Source organism: Geotrypetes seraphini, chromosome 8, assembly GCF_902459505.1.
Source record: "Geotrypetes seraphini chromosome 8, aGeoSer1.1, whole genome shotgun sequence".
Lineage (NCBI taxonomy): Eukaryota > Metazoa > Chordata > Amphibia > Gymnophiona > Dermophiidae > Geotrypetes > Geotrypetes seraphini.
Window position 1 is genome coordinate 25,140,479 of NC_047091.1, and position 27,838 is coordinate 25,168,316.

Sequence of the window (27,838 nt, forward strand, 5' to 3'; positions counted from 1 at the left end):
CCAAGTGGCAGGAACCATCTTTTTTTACTTTTGAAAACCAAATGGGCATTTGGAACTATTTGGCAGGGCCAGCAAGGGTGGTAGCAGGAGAGCATCCTTGCATCTCTCTTTCCCTACCTCAGTCCCAGAGCCTCCGCCCCCTCCCCCCCTTACCCCTATCACTGCCATCACCCTACATCTTCCCAGGCCACACCAAAGATGCTCAGGGCCAACACAGGGCTGCCATGTCCTGCTTTCCTATGAATTGAGGAGAGGGCAGGACACAGTACTTGAGCGTGGTCCTCTATAGGAAAACCCTGTGCAGGCACAAGTACCTTTTAAGATACCTGGGAAGAGGTAGGGTGACAGCAGCTGCAGCCAGGGAAAGGGAAGAGGGGGAGATGCTGGACATGGAACCAGGGAAGAGAAGGGGAGCTAAGAGGTTGAACTTGAGGTTATATGGAAGAGCAGATGCTGTCCATCTAGAGTGAATGGGCCGCCAAGTGAGCGGACTGCTGGGCATGATGGACCTCTGGTTTTACCCAGCAGAGGCACTGCTTATGTTCTTATGAATGGATGGAAAATGGAGGATGCTGGCCACTTGGGGTGGGTAAGGAGGGACAGGGGAGATGCTGTGGCCTTGACTTAGGGAGAGAATGGGTATTGGATACCTGGAGATGGGAAAGAAGATAAGGACTATGGGAGGGAGGTGAAGATGGCCTAAGCCGCTCTGGGGACAGGGGTGGGGGAGCACGTCTGAAGCTTCACCTAGTCCTGATTTAGGTGTGTTGGGGGATTCAGTGGTGCTGCTGTGTGCTGCTATGCAGAGTATCCTGGACTGATTTTCAGGTGACATTTTCTGGGTTGGAGATGCAGAAGCGGCAGAGCTCACAGACCAGCAGACGTTCCAGTTGTTGCTCAATGGGAAGTTCTAATAACGCAAACGACAGACGGGTTTTTGAGTCTCGACCAAGGACTATCAATCGCAACAGCTAGTAAATGATGGCGATAATCCCACCTCCCACTTGGGGCACCATTGCCCAATAGAGACTGGTTCCTTTGAGCCATAAGTTCAAAGAAGCAGGAAATGGATCAAATATACAAAGTAATTAGGAGGATTTTGTAGTGACTATGAAATATTTTCTCTCTAGCATTAAATCAATTCAAAAGTCAATTACACAAGATTTCGGAGGAAACATCTATTGGCTGGTCTGATGATGGAGCTACAGACTAGGAAAAAAAAGGATCAACCAGCATTTCTGAACTGAACACATTTAGGGTCCAGAAGGAAGGGTTTGTTTGGTTTTTTTTTTACTGTTGCAAATTTTGTACCAGTTCTTTTGTTTATTCTTCCCTGGATTACCACAAAATACGTGGGTAGGTTTGCCAACCATATAATCATTTATCTAGGAAACTGGTCCTCAGTATTCTACTACAAATCTGCCTGTCCAGGATATAAATACTCCAAGGACAGTGGATTTTTTGGTTTTAATACTCAGCTTTCCCAATCTGAGTTCAAGGCAAGTTAGTAATTCAGGTAGAGTTGGCAGGTCCCTGCTCAGGAAGGCTTACAACGCAGGGTAAAATGACTTGCCCAAGGTCATAGGGAGCATCAGTGGTAAAAGCAGGACTGGATTTCCGTCTTCCCCAGTTCTCAGCTCGCTATTCTAACGCTATACTACCAGAACTGGTGCAAGGGAACCTTCTGCCTTAAAACCTCCCTCCCTCCACCAATTAACCTTCAGGACCCTGGCCTGGAGCCCCTCACCTTCCACCCCATGATTTTGAGCATTAAAGTGAGCCTCGCCCATGGTTGGGTTCCAGAGATCATCTTCGAGTAGGATAGACCATCATCTCGGCCATTGCATCCATTGGACTTCTAGTCTGTCTTTGGGACTTTGAGTTTTTTATTTAATTATTTGAATTTATACTATTTAATAGTTTCCTCAGGTATTTTAGCTAGATTGTGAGCCTTCGGGACAGTTAAGGAAGTTCTAAGTACCTAAATTAATTTTACTGTAACCCGTTCTGGGCTCCTGGGGAGGATGGGCTATAAAAATGAACAAATGAATAAAGAATCAACTATCATGATTAGGATTATCATATGGCTCCAGAAAAAGGAAAACAGATTGAGACATCTGGGTTTTACTTCCAAGGAATTCTCAATCTGTCCTTCTTACTTCCATTGCTTTCAGTGAAAGTAAAACCCAGATTTTGTATGGAGGTGAATGTACATATAGAGTTTTACATAGGGTCTATTGCTCCCAAATTCAAGCTTTTCATGCGGCTTTGGTAAATTCCCCAATTTGTAATAAATGTGATAAAGATCTTAGCACATTATCTCATGCTTTTTGGCTGTGTCCTTTAATTAAGTCTTTCTAGTCTGTCATCCTATTATATTTGGGTTCTTTATGGGATAGTCTTGTTGTGGGTTTTCCAAGGGTGTAATTTCTGGTAGAGATTGCGCAGGGACAGAAATCCCACCCATCCCCGCCAGGATCCTCTCCGTCCCCACCCGTCACCATCAGGATCCTCTCCGTCCCCACCCGTCACCATCAGAATCCTCTCTGTCCCCACCCATCCCTGCCAGGATCCTCTCTGTCCCCACCCGTCCCCGCCAGGATCCTCTCCATCTTCACCCATCCCCGCCAGGATCCTCTCCGTCCCCACCCATCCCCGCCAGGATTCTCTCCGTCCCCATCCGCCACCATCAGGATCCTCTCCGTCCCCACCCATCCCTACCAGGATTCTCTCCATCCCCACCTGTCCCCGCCAGGATCCTCTCCGTCCCCACCCATCCCCGCAAGTAATTACTTCTATCCCCGCCCTTCCCCATAAAAAGCAGCAATTACTTCTGACAGGATCATCAATTCCACAGTTTCTTTTGTGTTTGCGCTGCTGTTTTCCTTGTGGATTCTCTTTGGTGGAACCCTTTTTTTGTTTTCTGTTCAGGTAATTAACTTATAAACTCCCTCTTTTACTAAGGCTGACGTGTCCATTATATTATATGGATGAACCCTGCTTCCAAAGCCTTCCATCCCTGTGGGAGTTCCGTGAGACAGAGGGGGGTCCCCGTGGGAGTCCCGTGGGTTAGGGGGGATTCCCGCGATCCCCGTTCCCGTACAGACCTCTAATTTCTGGTAAGGCAGCTGCTTGTGGGGTATTTGGTCAAGGGAGATGTCTTTTATTTCAGAAGCATGTATGATTGGGCATAAATGTATTATGCAATATTGGTTACAGAAAGAATCTCCAAGTTTTTGGCATTGGAGGAACCAGTTGCATCATTTACTTTTATTTGAGGTCTTGGAGGTTCGTCGATCTCCTAGACGAACTCGTCTTTTTATGAAGACTTGGGATCCCTATATTCAAAAACTTTCACCTAGAGCAAGAAGTTTAATTCTTAATGAATTATATTGAAGCCATGGTTGCTTTCATTGTATTCCAAAACTTGGCTGGTTTTGTCACCTTTCATCGGGTGGGAAGGGAAAATGGAATGGGATGATGGAAAGGGGGAATGGCTAACGGTAAATCATGCCTGGTCCTTCTTCAGGGACATGGTGAGCGAGGCGCAAAATCTGTATATCCCCAGATTCAGGAAGGGGTGTAAAAAGAATCGAACAAAAGACCCGGTGTGGATAACCAAAACAGTGAAGGAAGCGATAGGCAATAAGAAAAAATCATTCAAGAAATGGAAAAAGGACAAAACTGAGGGGAACTGGAAAGAGCACAAGAAGCATCAAAAAGAATGTCACCGTGAGGTTCGGAAAGCCAAAAGAGAGTATGAAGAGAGGCTAGCCAGGGAAGCAAGAAATTTCAAACCATTCTTCAGATATGTTAAAGGGAAGCAGCCGGCTAGAGAGGAAGTGGGACCGCTGGACGACGGAGACAGGAAGGGAGTGGTGAAGGAGGAGAAGGTAGTGGCAGAAAGGCTTAACATGTTCTTCTCGTCTGTATTTACAAACGAAAACACGTCCAACATACTGGAACCTGAACAATTCTTCAACGGAAGTCAGGCAGAAAAATTAACATCCATAGAAGTGAGCCTTGAGGACGTTCGTAGGCAGATAGATAAACTAAAAACTGACAAATCCCCGGGTCCGGATGGCATACATCCAAGGGTTCTGAAGGAATTAAAGGAGGAGATAGCGGAACTACTGCAGCAAATTTGCAACTTATCCCTGAAAACAGGCGAGATCCCGGAAGATTGGAAGATAGCCAACGTTACGCCCATCTTTAAAAAGGGATCAAGAGGTGACCCGGGAAACTACAGGCCGGTGAGCCTGACTTCGGTTCCGGGGAAAATGGCAGAAGCACTGATAAAAGAAAACATCGATCAACATTTTGAAAAAAATGAACTTCTGATAACCAGCCAGCATGGTTTCTGCAAGAGAAGATCGTGCCTAACGAACTTATTGCACTTCTTCGAAGGGATCAACAAACGGATGGACAAAGGAGACCCCATAGACATCATATATCTAGATTTCCAAAAAGTCTTTGACAAGGTGCCCCATGAACGTCTACTCCGGAAACTGAAGAACCATGGGGTGGAAGGAGACGTACATAGATGGATCAGAAACTGGTTGGAGGGTAGAAAACAAAGGGTAGGAGTGAAGGGTCACTACTCCGACTGGAGGAGGGTCACGAGTGGTGTCCCGCAGGGCTCGGTGCTCGGGCCGCTGCTATTTAATATCTTCATAAATGATCTAGAAACAGGAACGAAGTGCGAGATAATAAAATTTGCGGACGACACCAAACTATTTAATGGAGCTCGGACTACAGAGGACTGCGAAAAGTTGCAAAGGGACTTGAACAAATTAGAAGAATGGGCGGCGAAATGGCAGATGAAGTTCAACATTGAAAAATGTAAAGTATTACATGTGGGGATCAGAAACTCGAGGTACAACTATACAATGGGAGGGATGTTATTGAATAAGAGTACCCAGGAAAGGGACTTGGGGGTAATGGTGGACATGACAATGAAGCCGTCGGCACAGTGTGCAGCGGCCGCTAAGAGAGCGAATAGAATGCTTGGTATAATCAAAAAGGGTATTACAGCCAGAACGAAAGAAGTTATCCTGCCGTTGTATCGGGCGATGGTGCGCCCGCATTTGGAGTACTGCGTCCAATATTGGTCACCGTATCTTAAGAAGGATATGGCGTTAGTCGAGAGGGTTCAAAGGAGAGCAACACGTCTGATAATAGGTATGGAAAACCTGTCATATTCTGAGAGATTGGAGAAGCTGGGTCTCTTTTCCCTGGAGAAGAGGAGACTTAGAGGGGATATGATAGAGACTTACAAGATCATGAAGGGCATAGAGAGAGTAGAGAGGGACAGATTCTTCGAACTTTCGAAAAATAAGAGAACAAGAGGGCATTCGGAAAAGTTGAAAGGGGACAGATTCAAAACAAATGCTAGGAAGTTCTTCTTTACCCAACGTGTGGTGGACACCTGGAATGCGCTTCCAGAGGACGTTATAAGGCAGAGTACGGTACTGGGGTTCAAGAAAGGATTGGACAAATTCCTACTGGAAATGGGGATAGTGGGGTATAGATAGAAGATTACTGCACAGGTCCTGGACCTGTTGGGCCGCCGCGTGAGCGGACTGCTGGGCACGATGGACCTCGGGTCTGACCCAGCAGAGGCATTTCTTATGTTCTTATGTTCTTATGGGTTAGAGGGAGGAGGAAGGGAGGGGGTGATATTGGGGGTTTATGGTTTGTTAAATAAAATGTTTGGAGGAATGAGAGTAGTTATGATAATATTTTAAATTGGTGAGATTTTTGTAAGGAATATCTTTCTGTATAATATGAATGTATTTTTACTTTGTTCCTTCAATAAAAATGTTTGAACCTAAAATCCAGATGTCTCAATCTGTCCTTCTTTTTCTGGAGCCATATGGTAACCCTAATTATCTGATCATCACACCAACGATTTACTAAAATGCAGATTAAAGTGGGTGCTATAAATTGAAAATAAAAAGAATGGTGGGGAGGGAATAGGTCATATGGAAATATATTTTGGAGAAATGAAAGAAATATGTATGGAAATACATAATTGTGAATTTAATTGTAATGCATATCTATTTGTATTCTATTATTGTCTATTTACTTGTGGGTGCTGCTGATTCTTTGAGTTTGGGGGCTACTGTTTAGCTTTGAGTGTAACTGACCCAAGGAACCTGCCTCCCCAGACAGGTGCCTAATCTTGGCCTAAGGCTGGGCCAGCCCTGACCAGTACTCAGGATATAAGCACTTCAGGAACTTTCTCTAGGGCTCTCATCTGGGGTCCAGGTGTTCCCCAGTCCCAGGTGTATGTAGCGAGTCTCTCACCTGTCTGTGCCATATAGATTCCCGGCTCATCTGCTGACCTTGGTCGCTGAGTTTTCACCTTCTGGTTGTCTTCAAACTCAGCACCTGCAAAAATCCAAGCATTTGCACAAATTGACGAAGTAAGTTACAGGTGAGTCAATCACAGAAAATAAGCAACCAGCAGAGTGGCTTAGAAATGCATAATTCTCCTCAGTAAGAGGTGTAGCACCAGGCCTTTAATATCTACCAGTTAAAGGGTTCGACTTTGATGGTGTTTGAGATGCTGAGCTCAGATACAAAAAAGTAAAACAGAGATAAAGACCTCAATGGACTAAATGAATTCTTCAGACACAAAGAATACAGTACAAACCTGAAATCATCTCCAAGAAAATTGAATCTTGACTTGGAAGAGCCGGAGGGGACTCAGTGTAATCCACAGAGCAAACACCCGCTTGTAATAACACACAACCCAGAGCTAGAGACGATGAGAAATTCATAAAACTGCTACAGACATTACCACAGCAGGGATGAGTCGGTGGAAGAAATATTCCCTGCTCTCCAGTGTAGGATGCAGTTTTCCAAAAGAAACCTCAGAAGACAGCAGGCTGCACACACGGCAAGGCTTCTCCATAGAGCCTCAGACTTCAGACTTCTCAAAATTTTTAAGAAAGATCGCAAAACTTTTCTATAAGCAACTATCAATCTCACCAGATGAAGCACCTCACATGTCATCCTCCCCCATCCTTTTCTATCATAAATTGCATTTCTTCCCTTATCCTCCTGGGTTACATATTGTTTTATAATTAGTTTGTTGCTTTAATGTTTTTATTTTTTTTGTGATTTGTACTTATATTTGATGTAAGCCACTTAGCTGTTACACGATTTGCGGGATATCAAAAATTAATCAACTTGAAACTTGAATCATATTCATTGTCCTGTATTAATGGACGGAATACTATTCAAATCAGGACACATCAGACAGAGAAAGGCACAGTGGAGACACTGGAAGAACTAACCTTTCCCAGGCCAGACTTCTGCATCGCCAACTTCCTGTAGAAGATACTCTGGGGAGCTGCGCAACCATCCAAGAACATTAAGACACAGACAATGACACACGGGAACCCACCAACTATTTTCATGGCCTCCAAGCAACGTAGAGACAGAACTGGGGAGGTGACAGTGCAACACTAGAGGCAGAAAAAACCTATCTGGATGCAAAACCGCACGTGTGCTGGAACCATGGGAGCCAACTTTTCAAAATGATTGGGGGTCCTCAACTCAGCACAAATTGCCAAGTCCATATAAAAGAAATTAAAGCATGGTGGGCTGTGAACACATCTGGTCAGGCTGCCCTTTAATGAAGAGCAGAGCAGGTGGGGCCACAATAGCCCTTACTGAGTCAGACCAATGGTTCATCTAGCCCAGTAGCCCATTCTCACGGAGGCCAATCTAGGTCCCTAGTACCTGGCCAAAGCCCAAGGAGTAGCAATATTCCATGCTACTGATCCAGGGCAAGCAGTGGCTTCCCGCATGTCTTTCTCAATAACAGAGTATGGACTTTTCCTCCACAAACTTGTCCAAACCTTTCTTAAAACCAGCTACTCTATCCGCTCTTACCACAATTTCTGGCAATACATTCCAGAGCTTAACTATTCTCTGAGTGAAAAAATATTTCCTCCTATTGGTTTTGAAAGTATTTTCCTGTAACTTCATCGAGTGTCCCCTAGTCTTTGTAATTTTTGACGGACTGAAAAATCGATCCACTTGTACCCGTTCTACTCCACTCAGGATTTTCCAAGCTGAAGAGCCCTAACCTCGTTAGTCTTTCCTCATACGAGAGGAGCTCCATCCCCTTTATCATCTTGGAAGCCCTATAAAATAAACAGACAGGAGTCTGACACACTGTCACTCTGCTCCACTTAGGGTCTCTTTTGTCTCTTAGGAACATATTTTTCCTTTTTGTGTTTTCTGGTATTACAATTGTTGTAAGAGGCAGAGCTGCATGCTTGCATTAACTTTGTATTCACTTTAAAATGTTAATTTTTCAAAGAAAAGGTAAAATAAAAAATGATTCTTTAACAAAAAGACCCCAAGTTCAATTTCTGGGGAGAAGCACTCTGGCCAAAAGCAGCAATGGTCACTCCTCAACCGCAACTCATCGCCACAATTTACCATCTGCCTCCAACCCGTATTCTCCCACTTCCAGCCAGTCCTCTATATTCCCTCTTCCCTACCTGACCAGATACACTCTTTTCTCTCAGACCCTCCCCATTTCTTTCTCAGTCTCTCCCTGCCTTCATGTCTTCTTTCTCTCAAACAAATGAAACTGTGGAAATCCAATGTTCTTGACGCTTCTTTTATTCAGTTAATCCTTTTAAAATACAATGTCCACATTTGTCATGGAAGACCCAACATGGGTTCCATTTCGGCAAAATACGCCTTCCTCAGGGATCCGAGAGATTGAATACACAACCTTTACAAATGTGAGATAACATAAATGTCATAAGAACATAAGCAGTGCCTCTGCTGAGTCAGACCAGAGGTCCATCACGCCCAGCAGTCCACTACACAGCGGCCCATCAGGTCCAGGACCTGTATAGTAATCCTCTATCTATACCCTTCTATCCCCTTTTCCTTCAGGAAATCATCCAATCCATTCTTGAACCCCAAAACCGTACTCTGTCCTATCACACCCTCCAAAAGCGCATTCCAGGTGTCCACCACCCTCTGGGTGAAGAAGAAACTGGAAGGGATCACAACTTTTTTCATCATTGGATTCCCAGCCAGTGGTACTCTTAAAGATTTATGGGATATCAATCCCAGGATGTTAAGAACTCTTCTCTTTCAGAAACAGACTTTCTTACAGGAACATAAGAACATAAGCCGTGCCTCTGCTGGGTCAGACCAGAGGTCCATCACGCCCAGCAGTCCGCTCACACGGCGGCCCATCAGGTCCAGGACCTGTATAGTGATCCTCTATCTATACCCTTCTTTTTTTTTTTTTATTATATTTTTATTATTTTCAACTTAAATTTCAAGTATATCTATACCCTTCTATCCCCTTTTCCTTCAGGAAATCATCCAATCCCCTCTTGAACCCCAATACCGTACTCTGTCCTATCAAGCCCTCTGGAAGCACATTCCAGGTGTCCACCACCCTCTGGGTGAAGAAGAACTTCCTAGCATTGGTTCTGAATCTGTCCCCTCTTAATTTTTCCGAATGTCTTCTCGTTCTTGTAGTTTTTGAAAGTTTGAAGAATCTTTCCCTCTCCACTTTCTCTATGCCCTTCATGATCTTGTAAGTCTCTATCATGTCCTCTCTAAGTCTCCGCTTTCCCAGGGAAAAGAGCCTCAGTTTCTCTAATCTTTCAGCGTACGAAAGGTTTTCCATACCTTTTACCAGTCTTGACATACCAAACTAAAACCCGCCGGTGAGGCACAAAACCTGAGCACTGCAGAGACAAAGTGAGTTGTGTATTCAATTAAATGTGGTGCTTCCTGCCCTTAGACTGAAAATCCCAAAGATCATATGCTGAACCCAAAGGTATGCATTCATATCAACCCCACTGAGTGCCAGCCCACCTGCTAAGGCTCTAGTGGTCACACAGTAAGTGGTTGCCTTGGGTGGGCTGAGTTAACACTGACTTAGTGCCTTCTGCAGAACTGGAAATTGGCATCTTATTTGGTGACAAAGCCTTGGCACAATGCTCCCTTCTTTATCAGTGGAGACTCCAATGCAATATCCCTCTTACTCTTCAGTTCTCTGCCCAACAGTAATGTACCAAGTGGGGGGGAGGGTAGACCATCCTGGGTGCAGCCCATAAGAGAGTGATCTGAGCAAGAGCCAGTGTTGTGGTCCAACTCCAGGAATTTCTTCCGGCAGTGGCAGCATTCAGAATTTGCTGCTCTGCCGGTATCGGGCTTCCTGCCTTTGCAGAAACAAGTAGGCGGGACTCGACAGAGAGAAAGGCTCGTTGCCAGCAAGAGCAGCAAGCTCTGAATGCTGCGCTGCCTACTCAGGGATGACAAAGAGAGAGAGAGGGAGGGAGAGAGGGAGGGGGAGAGATATGCTGCACCCAATTGGGGAGAGGGAGGGAGAAGGAAGACCAGAGAAGGGAGAGAAGAGGAAAGAGAGATGCCAGATCATGGGGAAGGAAGGGAGGGAAAGTAAATGGCAGAGTAGGGAGAAAGGAAAGAGAGGAGATATCAGAGCATGAAGGAGGGAGAGATGGAAGGGAAGGAGAGGAGAGAGATGCCAGGGCATGGGAGGAGGGAAGGGAAGGGAAGGAGACAGAGATGCCAGACTATCAGGAAGGAAAGGAGATGTCAGAGCATTACATTATATTTCTAGACCGCAAAGCCTCTCAGTTCGATGCAGTTTACAAAAGATAGAAAACTGGGCATTCCCAGCGATCTAAAGATTAGATATTAACAATTTTTAATTCTCTAAAAATCTTGTAAATAGTATCGATTTTAATAATTTTTCTGAAATGTATATAAGACCTTGTAAATAAAGAACATAATTCCCTATCCCAGCTCGCTGCCTGATAAGCAAGTAGGCGCAGTTGGAACTTCTTGTGAGTACAACCTCGAACCAGAAGGAAAACAAATAAAGATGTGGTGCATAATGGGCGATTCGCTTTGAACAAAGTCAATTGTTATAAAACCGTATATGGTCAGGCGCCTGAATATCTATTAGAACAGAAAATCTCCAATTTGAACAGCCCACAGACTTCAAATGGGCGTCAGTTGCTCTAGTAAGATTTAATATGGTCCGATTTCCTCAGATCGAAGATTCTTCGTAATCTAAGCATGTTTGTACGGTGTCTGGCTGAGTGGACTGAGTTATAATAGTCCACAGTACTGAGTATCAGGGATTGAACAAGAGTTCTGAATGCCGTGGGTTCAAAATATGCTTTAATGAAAAAACACTTTTTAACCAAAGCCGAGGTACATACTTTCATGGGACAGATTTCCATCCAAATATACTCCCAGGATTTTGATTTCCAATTCAATGGGTTAAGTAATCCCACCGAGTGTTAGCTCTCTGTCGACCATCCGGTTTGAAGGGGAGGCAAAGAAAAACTTGGTTTTATCTGAATTGAGTTTCAATTTATAATCTCTCATCCAGTTATTCATAGTAGACATAATATCTTGGATTATATTTAAAGAGGCATTAAAATTCACAGGAATATTGGACTAAGATCTTCAAATTAAAGGATGCGAGTTTCTCATCTAAAGATGCCAAGTAAATGTTAAAAAGCACCAGGGAGAGCAGAGTTACTCCAAATTTCAGAGAGAATACTCTTGAAAAAGACTTTGCCCGAGTTACCCATGGCATCAAGACAGTCAAGTAGAATGGTATGATCAACCAAATCGAAAGTACTACTGAGATTGAACTGGGAGAGGGAGAGATGGAAGGAGAAAAGAGGAGAGAGAGATCCCAGGGCAGGGGGGAAGGGAAGGAGATGTCAGACCATGGGGTGGGAAGGAGGGAAGGAAAGGAGATGTCAAGAGCATAGGGGAGGGAGTAGAGACAGAAAGAGAAAAATGGAAGGGACAGAGAAAGAGGGCAGACACTGGATGGAATGGAGAGTGAAGAGAAGATGAGGAAAGTAGAAACCAGAGATGACAAAAGGTAGAAAAAAGATGGAGGAGGTGTAGCTGTGTTGATACAAAGAAAAATGGAAATAAGGTCATCTTTTTATTGAACTAATTTTAATACATTTTTTACTAATTTTTGGAGACCAAAATCCCCTTCTTCAGGCAGTGACATGCCAAAGGGGGGGTGTTAAAAATGATCAGCCCAAGGTGTCACATACCCTAAGTACTAGCTATAGAAACACAGATATATTGAAAACCAATGTATGTAAACCAACACTTTCAATTTGTAACAACTATAGTTGTAGGACACAGTAGTAATAAAGTTTTGCAGAAAACTATGTGAGACAAGTGTCAACTCTAGATTTACTCAAAAAGAAGGAAAAAGCCTCAGAAAAAGGCCCTCCCACCGCCACAAAGGTGGATATCAAGGTGGTTAGACGGTAACCTCACAGGCAAAACCTTCGTTGATATGAGTTATTTGAGCAAAAAAACTTGTGCTTCACATGCATAAATTTATAGATAGAGGAAAAACCACTTATCTTCAACTGATCGGCACACCGACGGAGGCCAGCGTTTCACCGACAAGCTGCATCAGGGTGTGACCCGACCGATCAGTCTTGAAAGAGCGGAAACTACCGGTAGTTTCCGCTCTTTCAAGACTGATCGGTCGGGTCACACCCTGATGCAGCTTGTCGGTGAAACGCTGGCCTCCGTCGGTGTGCCGATCAGTTGAAGATAAGTGGTTTTTCCTCTATCTATAAATTTATGCATGTGAAGCACAAGGTTTTTTGCTCAAATAACTCATATCAACGAAGGTTTTGCCTGTGAGGTTACCGTCTAACCACCTTGATATCCACCTTTGTGGCGGTGGGAGGGCCTTTTTCTGAGGCTTTTTCCTTCTTTTTGAGTAAATCTAGAGTTGACACTTGTCTCACATAGTTTTCTGCAAAACTTTATTACTACTTTGTCCTACAACTATAGTAGTCACCAATTGAAAGTGTTGGTTTACATACCCTAAGTACACCACTGCTGCCCAACACTATTATCCCCCCCCCCCCCCCACAGGTCACAGACCCCCAAAAGCTAGCCTGTAGCAGAGAAGTGCTGTGAGAATGGAAAGCCTAAGCCAGATCCCTTGACCCTCTTCCAAACTCCAGCCATCTCTTCGGTAACCTCTTCCTGCTGTTGTCATGCTATTTCCATGGGATGACACAGCGTAATGAGCCCACTTAGTCCAACACCACTGTCTCCCATAAGATGTGACAAGATAATGACTTTTATGTTTGTGAAAAAAGGGAGATGGTGTTACTCTCTATTCCCCATTTAATTTGAGATTCAATCATATGTCTCTGCATTTCAGAGCTGTCAAAGAGAAGTAATTTAAAGATATTTTTCAGACTGTGGCATCAAATATTGGCACAATCTCCCCCTGCTCCCCCATGTCCTTCCAGTAAAATAACTCATTAATTCTGGTGACTACACGGCTGGAGCAGAAGGACAAAATATGGCTATTGCCTATCCTTTATCCAGCACAGCTGGCACGGAAATCATTACTAAAAACGTAATGTTCCAACCTTTGTATCCGTCATTTAAATTCAATCCTCTGTCTCTGCTTGATCTTGGTTTTCTCCCTGCCCTCAAGTAACTTCTTTTAAGAAATCTCTTCCATAGAGCAGCACGGGAACAGGGCCAACGGGAATCCCCCAGGGTTCCTCCTGGGTCTGTGGGGATCTCGCAGGGATCCTCCCTGGGGTCACAGGAATCCCAGGGGGTGAAGACACCTCAAGGGCTTCCTGCATGTTACCTCAGGAGCACCTCCTTCTTCCTGTCCTCCAGCTGCACTTGCCCCTCCACAATAATAATAATAATTTATTTTCTTGTATACTGCCTCACCAACAGTTCTAGGCGGTTCACAACAGCACTCCCAGAACACCGCCGAAGCCAATCCAGAAATCTTCCCTCTGATGTCAGAGCTGACATCAAAGGGAAGACTTCCAGGTCAGCCATGTTCAGGAGCCGCTGTTCACTGCCCTGTGAAGAAGCAAGTGTGGCTGAAAGCAAGAAGAAGAAGGCCCACCTGGACGGCCCTGGTACACACCCACGAGAAGGGGGCATGAACTTGGCCACGGAAGGGAGTGAGTGAGCATATTGGAATGTAAGGGAGAGAGGGGACATGAATGTGGGACAAAGGAAGGAAGAAGGGAGGGGAAGGAGTGCATTGGGACATGGGAGGGGCATGAACTTGGGACAAAGGCTGGAAGGAAGGAAGGACACAAACTTCCAAGACATGGGTTCCTTTGTTCAACAGGTGCTACAAAGCCAAGCAAAAAACGATAGCGTGGAAGAAATGTGGTCGACTTTGAAAGCCACCATACAAGAAGTGACAAACCGCTATGTTAAATTAGTAAGTAAGTGGCGAAGAAACAACAAGCCGCAATGGTTCACTGCGGAGATCTCAGACCTCATCAAGGAGAAGAAAAAAGCATTCATCTCTTACAAACAATCGGGGTAACAGGACTCTAGAGCAGTCTACCTGACCAAGTCAAAAGCAGTCAAAACAGCAGTCAGGGAGGCTAAATTCCACATGGAGGAGTCTCTAGCAAAGAACATCCAGAAGAGAGATAAATCCTTCTTCAGGTATATCAGTGATAGAAGTAAAAACTCTGGCGGGATTGTACGTCTTAGGAAACCAAACGGAGACTATGTGGAAAAGGATTCCGAAAAAACCCAACTATTAAATGAATACTTCAGCTCAGTCTTCACCCGTGAAACGCCGGGGCTTGGCCCTCAACTACAGACAAGGGCTGACTCAGTTGACCCGTTTAGTAACTTCGAGTTTACGCCCAGCAGTGTCTACGATGAGCTGTCAAAACTCAAGATTAACAAGGCAATGGGGCCTGACAACCTACACCCCAGGGTGCTTAGGGAGTTGAGTGATGTCTTGGCAGAGCCACTGTCAGCGCTCTTCAACCTCTCCCTTAGTACAGGCAGCGTCCCGTTGGACTGGAGGATGGCTAACGTCATTCCACTCCACAAGAAAGGCTCAAAGATGGAGACAGCAAACTACAGACCAGTGAGTCTAACATCAATAGTGAGCAAACTAATGGAAACTCTGATCAAACGCCAATTGGATAAGATCCTGGATGAGGAAAATCTACGGGACCCCCATCAACATGGATTTACTAAGGGGAGATCATGCCAATCCAACCTGATCAGCTTCTTTGACTGGGTGACGGGGAAGCTGGATGTTGGGGAGTCCCTGGACATCGTGTACTTGGACTTTAGCAAAGCATTCGATAGCGTACCACACCGCAGGTTGCTGAGCAAGATGAGTTCTATAGGATTAGGTGACACATTGACGAAATGGGTTAGGAACTGGCTTGGTGGTAGGCTTCAAAGGGTAGTGGTGAACGGCACCCCCTCAGAAATGACGGAGGTGATCAGTGGAGTGCCACAGGGCTCGGTCTTGGGACTGACCCTATTCAACATCTTTATAAGAGACTTGGCAGAAGGGCTTCGAGGTAAAATAGCATTATTCGCCGATGACGCCAAACTAAGTAATGTAGTGGGCAAATGCACAACGGACAAAGATTCAATGCCCGACAACATGATGCACGACCTACTCCTACTGGAGCGCTGGTCTAGGACCTGGCAACTTAGCTTCAATGCCAAAAAATGCAAAGTCATGCACCTAGGCAACCATAATCCATACAAGACTTATACCCTTAATGGTGAGATCCTAACAAGAACAGTAGCAGAACGGGACTTGGGGGTGATCGTCAGTGAGGACATGAAGGCTGCCAGTCAGGTAGAGCAGGCCTCATCCAAGGCAAGACAGATCCTAGGTTGCATACGCAGGGGTTTCATCAGCCGTAAGCCGGAAGTCATTATGCCATTGTATAGATCCATGGTGAGGCCCCACCTGGAATACTGTGTGCAATTCTGGAGGCCACATTATTGCAAAGATGTGCTGAGATTGGAGTCGGTTCAGAGAATGGCCACCCGGATGGTCTCGGGACTCAAAGATCTCCCGTACGAAGAACAGTTAGACAAACTGCAGCTATACTCGCTGGAGGAGCGCAGAGAGAGGGGGGACATGATCGAGATGTTCAAGTATCTCACGGGCCGCATCGAAGCGGAAGAAGATATCTTCTTTTTCAAGGGACCCACGGCAACAAGAGGGCATCCGTGGAAAATCAGAGGCAGGAAACTACGAGGTGACACCAAGAAATTCTTTTTCACTGAAAGGGTGGTTGATCGTTGGAATAGTCTTCCACTGCAGGTGATTGAGGCCAGCAGCGTGCCTGATTTTAAGGCCAAATGGGATCGACACATGGGTTCTATCCACTAGGCAAAGGTAGGGGAGGGTCATTAGGGTGGGCAGACTAGATGGGCCGTGGCCCTTATCTGCCGTCTATTTCTATGTTTCTATGAGGGATGACATGAACACAAGGGAGGGAAGGAGAGTGTTTGAACCCAGAAGGAAGGGAGAGGGCATGAACTTGGGACTTAGAAGGGAGAGAAAGAGATGCTGAGGTGGGGGAGGGAATAGAAAGGGGGAATTGTTGGGCATGAGTGTGTGAGTGATAGGGAAAGAGAGTGCACATGGGGAAAGGAAAAAAGGAGAATTGTAGGGCAAAGGGAGGGAGCAGAGTGAGGTAGAAATGCATGGGGAAGAGAAAAATGAGAGGGAGAAATATTGGATATGGTGGTGAAAAGAGAACAGTGTCACAGATTGAAAGAGATGCAAGAAGGAGGCATGTTAGACATGGTGGTGGAGGGAATGGAGGGAGAGATACACCATGGTGGGAGGAGAGAAGCTGATATGCACGGACGGGGAGAGGGACCATGGGGTGATAGTGTCCGAAGATCTAAAGGCGAAAAAACAGTGTGACAAGGCAGTGGCTGCTGCCAGAAGGATGCTGGGCTGTATAAAGAGAGGCGTAGTCAGTAGAAGGAAGAAGGTGTTGATGCCCCTGTACAGGTCATTGGTGAGGCCCCACTTGGAGTACTGTGTTCAGTTTTGGAGACCGTATCTGGTGAAAGATGTAGGAAGACTTGAGGCGGTCCAGAGGAGGGCGACAAAAATGATAGGAGGCTTGCGCCAGAAGACGTATGAGGAGAGACTGGAAGCCCTGAATATGTATACCCTAGAGGAAAGGAGAGACAGGGGAGATATGATTCAGACGTTCAAATACTTGAAGGGTATTAACGTAGAACAAAATCTTTTCCAGAGAAAGGAAAATGGTAAAACCAGAGGACATAATTTGAGGTTGAGGGGTGGTAGATTCAGGGGCAATGTTAGGAAATTCTACTTTACGGAGAGGGTAGTGGATGCCTGGAATGCGCTCCCGAGAGAGGTAGTGGAGAGTAAAACTGTGACTGAGTTCAAAGAAGCGTGGGATGAACACAGAAGATTTAGAATCAGAAAATAATATTAAATATTGAACTAGGCCAGTTACTGGGCAGACTTGCACGGTCTGTGTCTGTGTATGGCCGTTTGGTGGAGGATGGGCAGGGGAGGGCTTCAATGGCTGGGAGGGTGTAGATGGGCTGGAGTAAGTCTTAACAGAGATTTTGGCAGTTGGAACCCAAGCACAGTACCAGGTAAAGCTTTGGAGTCTTGCCCAGAAATAGCTAAGAAGAAAAATTAAAAAAATAAAAAAATAAATAAAAAATAAAAAATTTAATTTGAATCAGGTTGGGTAGACTGGATGGACCATTCGGGTCTTTATCTGCCGTCATCTACTATGTTACTATGTTACTATGATAGAAGGAGAAATGTTGGGCATGGGGCTGGTGGGCAAGAGCGAAAGATGCTGCACATGGTCCTGGAGATGAGAGAAGGAAAAATGTTGGATGTGGCAGTAGAGGGGGGAAGATATTCACCCTGGATCCTTCCCTCCTTCTCTCTCTATCCCCACTCCCTTTGCAGCAAGGGAGGGAATGAGAGAAAGAGAGATGGTAGACAGTGAGAGAGAGAGGGAAATATATTGCACATGGGGGTGGAGTAGAGAGGAAAGTGCACATGGGGGTGGAGGAGAGAAATGCTATGCAGAAGTGGGGAGGAAAAAAAGAGGGAGAATGATCCAGGATAGAAGGGAGTGAGGAGGGAAGAGAGAAGTGTTGGACCAATGGACAGCAACTGCTTGAAGAAAAATTTGCAGAAGACAGGGAAGCAGAAAAAGAGAAACTGGAACCAACTTGAAAAATAAATCTCCAGACAGCAAAGGTAAAAATAAGGAATTTATTGACTGAAATATGTTAGCTTTGGGAACTGTCTATAGCAGACGTCTTTGTATTGTGTTCAAGAGAAAAGGAAATGCATTTCTGCTTTTATTTCTCCGGTTCTTATGTGTTGAAGTACTTGTTGACTCTTGCTGTGGCTGGTGGGAATTCCCAAGCACCGCCAGCTGAAGACCTCCTCCAAAGGCGGCCAGAACTTCCCTTTGCCAAGCGTAGCAGTCGCTGGCAGCATCCCTGAGCCACTGAGGTGCCAGCATCTGTGACTCAGGGACGCTGCTGCCGCCTGCCAAGCTTGGCAAAAGGGCCCCCTGGCCACCTTCAGAGGAAGTTCTCAGCTGACATAGCTTGAGGGTCCTCATCAGCTGGAGAATTTCTATTTCCATTAGAGGCTCTGGCAGAGACCCATTTACAAAGTATGTATTCTTCCCAATTAATATTTCCAAATTAATAAAGTGTCTTTGCTTATTTGTAAATGGGTCTCTACCAGAGCCTTTAATTCAGTAGCATAATTCAATGAAATAATTATTTCTGAAGTTTATGGGGACGGGCAGGGATGGGTTTGATTTCTGTCCTCCCTCCACGTCATCATCATTTCTCCTTCTTCCTTGTAGCTTTGTCTCTCCACGGTTCCCTCCTCCACCTTCAAATGTTTCCACCAGATTTCTTCGTTCAAAAAAGAGGACACGTGGCCCCACCCCATTCTGCCCCAGCCTTGCCGTGTTCTGCCCCCACACAAACCTCGTCTCTTCTTCCCCGAGTCTAGGCCAGTCTGGCATGCTCTTCTGCGCACCAGTATCAGAAGGTGTCAATGGTGCAGTAAGGAGGGGGGACCACCCTGGGTGTCTAATCTAAACCTTAGGTTTGTATACCGCATCATCTCTACATTTGTAAAGCTCGACACGGTTAACAAGAGTTAGGGTAGAAAGGAACTCCAGTGGAGGGAAGAGGCAAAATGAAGAGAAAATTTAGAGGACTAGAATAACCAGAGAGGGAGGAGGAGTTACATTTTTGAGAATAACCAGGTTTTCAGATATTTACGGAAGAGTTGGAGGGAGCTCAGATTCCTAAGAGGGGAGGTAAGGTTATTTCAGAGCTGAGTGATTCTGAAAGGGAGGGAAGGACCTAGTTTTCCTACAAGTGAAACGCCTTTTAGAGAGGGAAAGGAAAGTTTCAGTTTTTGGGTGGCTCTGGTAGAATTGGGGTTAGAGGAGTTCCATGAAAGCGGAATGAAGGGAGGGAGGATACCGTTTAGGATCTTGAAAGTAAGGCAGGCACATTTGAAGTGGACTCTGGAGATAATCGGAAGCCAGTGGAGCTTGGATAAAAGCGGTGAGACGTGGTCGAATTTGCTTTTTGCGAAGATAAGCTTAGCAGTGGTATTCTGAATCCGCTGGAGTCTTTGAAGGTTTTTCTTTGTTAGGCTAAGGTAGATAGAGTTGCAGTAGTCCAGTCTGGAAAGGATGGTGGCTTGGACAAGGACGGCAAAGTGTTTTTGATGGAAACAGGATCTCACTTTTCTCAGCATGTGAAGAAACATTTTTTTACTAGGAAGTTGAGGTGGTCATTGAAGGAAAGTGTAGAGTCAATGATGACTTCCAGAACTTTACTAGAATATTCAAGATGCAGAGTGGGGCCAGAGGACAGTGAGATGGAGGTGGGCAGTTGGTCCAATTTTTGCGGGGGGGGCGCCAGCACTTCTCATCCTCCCGTAATCCTTTTTAAATGTTCGCTGGCTCAAGCACCATCTACTTGCTGCTTATGCTGCCATTGGCTCCCTTCTGATGTCACTTCCTGGTCACAGACCAGGAAGTGACATCAGAAGAGAACTGACGCTGGTGTGAGCAGTGGGCAGAATATGCTGCTTGCGCCGGTGAACCTTTGAAGAGGTACGCAGGTGGCGGGGGCACATGGCGTGAAGATGCTGGGTGCCACCACCCCTCGCTACACCACTGGAAGGTGTTACAGAGAAAGAGCATTCCAGCACATGCTCAAATGTGTGCCAGGACGTTTTACTGCAAACACATGCACAAAAGATTTCTGGAGAGAACGCTCTCTGCCAAATTGAATGACTGGTTCGCTAAAATTATGCTAGATCCTCTTCTTATCTTGATTTTAGAAAACTATGGAAGACCAACGGTTTGAAAAATTTGTATCCTAACTGGTTGTTTAATAATTCTATGCTTCCATCATGCAATGTCTCTTCTTTTAAATCATATTTTTTACTGTAGGCCCAATTCTTATTTATTGTATTTGGTTTTGAATTGTTTTTTCCTTTTAAAATTACTCTCCACTTGTGCTTATTTGTTGTAAACCGCCTAGAACCATTTTTTGGTTAGGCGGTATAGAAAAATAAAATTATTATTATTAAATACGTGCATTCAGTGTGATCTCCCTTGTTAGCATACAAGTGTTGCCTAGGTCCCAGTTGCATATAATTTATTTACCTGCATCAGCAAGCAAGCCCTGGGCACCACGCTTGCACTAGGAAGCTGCACGCTCTCTGCATCAGCCCCAGAAGTGGCAGCCACCTTGGGCCAACGCCTGCCCTCTCTAGGAAAGCTGTGGTCTGACTGAAACCACTCAGTGACGCCTCTATAATGCAACGAGCAGGCTGGGGGGCTGATATGGTAACATGTGCGACAAACAGGGAACCAGCAGCCCTCTGTCAACTGAGCAGCAAGGTAATCAAAACAGCTTTGTCTAAAGCAGAGGGATGGTGAGGTGGTTCAGCCAAGCGTAAAAAAAGCCTGAGCACCTCTAATAGCTTTGTACATTTCCAGCGTAAAATATAAAAAGAATCCATCAAAATACACATACAAAGGGATGGATTAACTTGTAAGCAGGGCCACTAATCACTTCTATGCTGTCCTCTTCTATATCTTCCAGATGCATACAGAGTTCAATCAGCCTTAAATGATCTGAGGGTTTCTTGTATTTACTTACCTCGTATTTGGATCAGGCACGAAAGGTTTGCGGGGGGGGAGGGGGGAGGGGTGCCATTCTTCAAGCACTGAGTTGCTTATGTGACTGGGATGGTGGAGCCTCTTCTCCAGGGTGGTGGAGAAGTTTGACTAAAGATGGCAATTGCTTACGGGACAGTGAGGGGTTTGGACACTTTCCTCATGGAAAACGCACCAAGGTTTTCCAAGTGCAAGGGTTACAGTGCAGAAGAGGTGACACAGGAGATGGCCTGGATTTTTGGGAAGGGAGGATAGACTGACTGGGCAGTATAAGTATGTAGGTCCTTGTAGAAGGGCATTGTAAGGAAAGAACTGTGCATGGGAGGGTCTTGGGGTTCCCTTGAAGAAGGAGCCTGGCAAAATAGAAGAGAAGAGGGCAGGGTGGAATTTTTAGTTTCAAATCAATGTAGGGGGGCAACATTGCCTCTATCTGCCATTGTATTTCTGTGTTTCTAACTGGCCCATCAAGTCTGCCCATCCACAGCAAGAGACTCGACTCATGCGCATTTACCCCCATGTAGGTATTTAAACGTCTCTATCATATCTCCCCTCTCCCACCTTTCCTCCAAAGTATACAGAGTGAGATCTTTAAGTCTCTCCCCCTTGTGCCTTATCACAAAGACCACACACCATTTTAGTAGCCGTCCTCTGGACCGACTCCATCCTTTTTATATCTTTTTGAAGGTCTCCAGAATTGTACACAATATTCCAAATGAGGTCTCACCAGAGTCTTATATAGGGGCATCAATACCTCCTTTATCCTACTGGCCATACCTCTCCCTATGCATCCTAGATCCTTCTAGCTTTCGCCGTCACCTTTTCAACCTGTTTGGCCACCTTAAGATCATCACATGCAATCACACCCAAATCTTGCTCTTTCATGCATAAAAAGTTCTTCACCTCCTAAACTGTACCATTCCCTCGGGTTTTGCAGCCCAAATGCGTGACCTTGCATTTCTGAGCATTAAATCTTAGCAGCCAAATTTCAGACCATTCTTCAAGCTTCGTTAGGTCTTTCTTCATCATCTGGGATGTCTACTCTATTGCAGATTTTGGTATCATCTGCAAAGAGGCAAATCTTACCAGACAGGCGTTCAGCAATATTGCTTACAAAAGGGTTAAAAAGAACTGAGCCTGTTCAGTTGAGTTGCTGGGAAATGGTGTAAGGAGGGATCAGTCTTGGAGTCATATAGCGATGGAGGGGAGAAATCAAGAATAGAGGCCCTTCTTGGGAGGGGGGAACATAATATGGAGCCATGCCATAGAATGGGATAGTAAGAATGAGGAGCCCTGTTCTGAGGCAGGAGAAAGGGTTACAAGGGCACTTTTTTAGTGGGGCGGGGGGGTGGGGAGTCCTGATTTGGATATAACAATTCTCTATAAAAACATAAGAATAGCCTTACTGAGTCAGACCAATGGTCCAACAAGTTCAGTAGCCCGTTCTCATGGTGGCTAATCCAGGTCACTAGTACCTGGCCAAAACCCAAAGTGTAGCAATAATCCATGCCACCAATCCAGGGCAAGCAGTGGCTTCCCCCATGTCTTTCTCAATAACAGACTATGGACTTTTCCTCCAGGAACTTGTCCAAACCTTTCTTAAAACCAGCTATGCTATCCGCTTTTATCATAACCTCTGGCAACGTGTTCCAGAGCTTTACTATTCTCTGAGTGAAAATGAGAAGCGAAGTATCTTTTTAATCTCAACAATTTTATTGAATTTTCTTTTTTTAAAAAAAAATCTTTATTCATTTTTAAACTTATAATAAGTGTGATAACATATCCATACAAATAACCATAAATATATCACTTAATAATCAACAATGATACATATAATATTCTCTTATCTCCTCCCCTCCCCACCCTTATCTATCATATAATCAATACTTATACAACATGTAACAATAAAAATACCCTCCCTCCCACCCCATAATTGAACTTGTAAATTCAAGGGAAACAAGATTTTTCTAATCATTACAATACTTTGTTAATGGCTCCCAAATATCTTGAAATTTCCTGAAACAACCCTGTTTATTAGATAACCCTGTGGCATTATCATATGATACTGTGCTGTTTGGTATGGCAATGAGAGCAAAAAGTCAGATATCTACAAATAATAACAAATTATAACTTACTAGTCTTTCAGCCCGTTACATTAACGGGTGCTAGAATATGTGTGTGTGTCTGTATTTATTTCTTTCTCTCTCTCTCCTTAGCCTGTTTCTGTATTTCTTTCTTTCTGTCTTTCTTTTTCCTCGGCTGTCCACCACCACCCCTTGCCTGATCCCCCTGTCCATTCTCCCTTCCTTTTTCTTCCCCTGTGTCCACCACCACCCCTTCACTAGTCCCCTTATCCAGCAGCAGCCCTTCTCCCTTTGTTTTAACTCCCCCCCCTGTTCAGCAGCACCTCTTTTCTGCTCCCCCTGTCCAGCAGTAGGCCTCCCTTCCTTTTTCTGTCCCCCGTCCCTCAGCACCTCTTCCCCTGTCCAGCAATACCTCTTTTCTGTTCCCCCTGTCGAGTAGTCGTCCTCCCTTCCTTTTTCTGCCCCCCCTGTCCATCAGCACCTCTTCCCCTGTCCAGCAGCACCTCTTTTTTGCTCCCCCTGTCCAGCAGTAGGCATCCCTTCCTTTTTTTGCTCCCCACCCCCCGTCCATCAGCACCTTTTCCCCTGTCCATCAGCACCTATTTTTTGCTCCCCCTGTCCAGCAGTAGGCCTCCCTTCCTTTTTCTGCCCCCCTGTCCATCAGCACCTCTTCTCCTGTCCATCAGCACCTATTTTTTGCTCACCCTGTCCAGCAGTAGGCCTCCCTTCCTTTTTTTGTCCCCCTCCTGTTTTTTGCCCCCCCCATCCATCAGCACCTTTTCCCATGTCCAGCAGTACCTCTTTTCTGCCCCCCCCATCCATCAGCACCTCTTCTCGTGTCCAGCAGCAACCCTTACCTCCTTTATTTTTTGTCTGCTCTCCACCAACATCTGCCTAAAGCCGCCGCGGCCTGCAGGCACCGACAGCCTCTGCGGCCTGCTCCCACTCCCTCCTCGCCATCGCTTGTGGTGGCTCCGTGCTTAGCCGCGGCAGCCTGCAGCTGCTGACAGCCGCCACGGTCTGCAGCCGCCGACAGCCACCGCGGTCTACAGCTGCAGTGGCCGACAGCCGCCAGGGCTATTAGGCTTCCACCTCTCACTTTTGCCGGTCTGGTCTGGCCTGCTCGCCTTGCCGTATTTTTTTTTTTTAGTTGAAACGCGCGGCGGTGGCTCCTCTCATGATCCCCACCTGCGTCGGAAGTCCGACGCAGGCGGGGATCATGAGAGTAGCCACCGCTGCATCTTTCAACTAAAAAATGCAATACGGCAGGGAGCAGGCCAGACCGTAAGCCACGCATGCACACTTCCTATGGGTCGCTACAGCTCACGGAAAACCGGCGCACATATAGGAAGTGCGCATGCGCGGCTTACCGTTTTATTATATTAGATAATGACTGGGGTTGCCATTCAACAAATTACATATAATTGGAAAAATTGGAATAGATTAAATTATAATTTTTGGTGGAACTCCTTATGTCATATTTATAAAATGGAGAGACTTATTGCAATTTTATTGAATTTTCTAACTTCAGATACGTGATCTGTGCCAGGCCAATAGAAACATCAAAACTGATAACATATTCAAGGAAAAGAATGACAGTAGCAAATCCCCCTTCCATAAACCCCCAACCCTCACCTCCAAAAGGTACTTTATATTAGTTGTCATCTCATCCTGGGTTCTTATGCCCCCCTCCCCTCCCCTCCCCCCCCCCCCCCCCCCCCCCCCCGACAACAGATTCATGCGAAGCATTGCCAGCTTGCAACAATGCTGTGGTTTGCAAAACATCTTTTTAAAAGTGCCTGGCATATTGCCTTAGAGACTGATGCTAAAATCATAAAAAAGACATTATCCACCCATAAACCTCTTTTATTGATGTCATATTTCCCAAATACATAGTATGACGTATGTAAATGAACACAATATCTACCATGGATCCAGTTTTATGAAGAACTGAAACGAAGGCACAAGGAACATGTACGAATGGGCAGGATTTATCAATTCAGTGGAAGTTTACAGTCCACCAGTCTGAGAGTAACCTCTGCCTCTGGCACTTCACACAAACGTACAAGACACACCGATCCCCATAATATACATGGAAAAACCCTTTGCATACAAACGGCAGGCTTTTACTATTTCCCAAACTGCAGAGCATAGTTTTCCCCCTGAGCACCTGTTCCACATTCTAGGTGCTGCCACTGAAAACATCTGATGACTGGTTTGCTCATGCGGTTCAAATTCTACTAAGTCATCCTCTTTTGGGGTCTATTATCATCTGTCCAACTTAAGTACTTGTAAATCAGGGATCTCAAAGTCCCTCCTTGAGGGCCGGAATCCAGTCGGGTTTTCAGGATTTCCCCCATGAATATGTATTGAAAGCAGTGCATGCAAATAGATCTCATGCATATTCAATGGGGAAATCCTGAAAACCCGACTGGATTTCGGCCCGCGAGGACCAGAGTTGCCCATCCTTGACATAGACACTCTAATCCAGGGGTCTCAACGTCCCTCCTTGAGGGCCGCAACCCAGTCGGGTTTTCAGGATTTCCCCCATGAATATGTATTGAAAGCAGTGCATGCAAATAGATCTCATGCATATTCATGGGGGAAATCCTGAAAACCCGACTGGATTCCGGCCCTCGAGGACCGGAGTTGCCCATCCCTGATATAGACACTCTAATCCAGGGGTCTCAAAGTCCCTCCTTGAGGGCCGGAATCCAGTCGGGTTTTCAGGATTTCCCCAATGAATAGGCATTGAAAGCAGTGCGTGCACATAGATCTCATGCATATTCATTGGGGAAATCCTGAAAACCCAACTGGATTACAGCCCTCTAGGAGGGACTTTGAGACCCCTGTTGTAAATCTACTACTACTGGGAATTGGGACTTGTATAATGCCTTTTTGAAGCCTTACAACCATACTCAAAGCGGTTTATGTAGAGGTACGTCAAACATTTTCCCCGTCTGTCCCGGTGGACTCACAATCTATCTAATATACCTGGGGCAATGGGACTTGCCCAGGGCCACAAGGAGCAGCGTGGGTTTGAACCCACAACCTCAGGGTGATGAGGCTGCAGCTTTAACCACTAATCAAACAATACCCCTCGGGAAACTCCTTCACTCTCAGATGCCTACTCTGATATAAACCAGTGTAAGCCAGGGGATGGTATCTTTCATCGAGCTTAGGAGTGAATTGGGGTTATTTGAAAGTGTTCTGTGCATCAAAAACTTCTTAACCTGTTAAATATACAATGCAATATTGTAGCTAGAAGACCAGCACTTATCTTTTCGTTTTAGTATTATGCCGGTACTTCTGCTGTATAGACGTAGCTGTGTTAGCTTATAGCCCTAAGGGACCCGTTTCGCCGTGAAAAACGGCTTCTTCAGGGGTCGAGGAATTCAAGTGTGCAAAATGGCGCTAAGCTCGATGAAAGATACCATCCCCTGGCTTACACTGGTTTATATCAGAGTAGGCATCTGAGAGCGAAGGAGTTTCCCGAGGGGTATTGTTTGACTACAATTATATAAATAAAAGTCCTGTATACGTTTGTCTTATTACTTTGAGGACTTAATCCATTGTGTTGTTTCCAGCTTTAACCACTAGGCCAAACACCCCAGGAACATAGTAAATGACAGCAGATAAAGACCTGAACAACCCATCCAGTCTGTCCAATAGTCACCCCTGTTTTACAGAATAGTCTTTTGTTTAATATTTCTGAGCAATAGGCCATAGAAGTCCACTGCTGGACTTGCCATGAAAGCCACTCCAGCTAACCATGCTGTCACCGGAGCTTCTATCAAAGCCCTCCCCAGCTCATGTACGAATACAGGATGTCTGGGGCGGTACTTGGAGAGACCTCCCAGGAAAGAGACTTGGGAGTTATGATTGACAAGTCGATGAAGACGTCTGCGCAATGTGCAGCGGTGGCGAAAAGGGCGAACATAATGCTAGGAATGATAAAGAAGGGGATCACGAACAGATCGGAAAAGGTTATCATGCCACTGTACCAGACCATGGTGTGCCCTCACCTGGAGTACTGTGTCCAGCACTGGTCACCATACATGAAGAAGAACACAGTACTACTCAAAAGGGTCCAGAGAAGAGCCACTAAAATGGTTAAGGGGCTGGAGGAGGGGCTGGAGGAGACTGAGCGTGGACATGATCGAAACATTCAAGATAATGAAGGGAATAGACTTAGTAGATAAAGACAGGTTGTTCACCCTCTCCAAAGTAGAGAGAACGAGAGGGCACTCTCTAAAGTTGAAAGGGGATAAATTCCGTACAAACGTAAGGAAGTTCTTCTTCACCCAGAGAGTGGTGGAAAACTGGAACGCTCTTCCGGAGGCTGTCAAAGGGGAAAACACCCTCCAGGAATTCAAGACAAAGTTAGACAAGTTCCTGCTGAACCAAAATGTATGCAGGTAAGGCTGGACTCAATTAGGGCACTGGTCTTTGACCTACGGGCCACCGCAGGAGCGGACTGCTGGGCACGATGGACCACTGGTCTGACCCAGCAGCGGCAATTCTTATGTTCTTAAACCAAATCACTATATATGGGACACAGACCATTCAGGATTGCCCAGTACCGGTCTCAGTTTCTTTTATATCATTCATTTTCTAATTAGAGATCCTCTGTGTTCATCCCAAGCTTTTCTGAATTCC

At 45.5% G+C, this 27,838-nt stretch overlaps 1 protein-coding gene across 1 annotated transcript in view; it reads right to left on the bottom strand.

Moving 5' to 3' along the window:
• ADGRB2 (adhesion G protein-coupled receptor B2) overlaps positions 1 to 27,838 on the bottom strand; it is a 164,293-nt gene that overhangs the window by 67,602 nt on the left and 68,853 nt on the right. Inside the window, exon 3 of the mRNA XM_033957083.1 lies at positions 6,310 to 6,393. Coding sequence (XP_033812974.1) covers positions 6,310 to 6,393 — 84 coding nt within the window. The remainder of the gene's footprint in view (positions 1 to 6,309; positions 6,394 to 27,838) is intronic.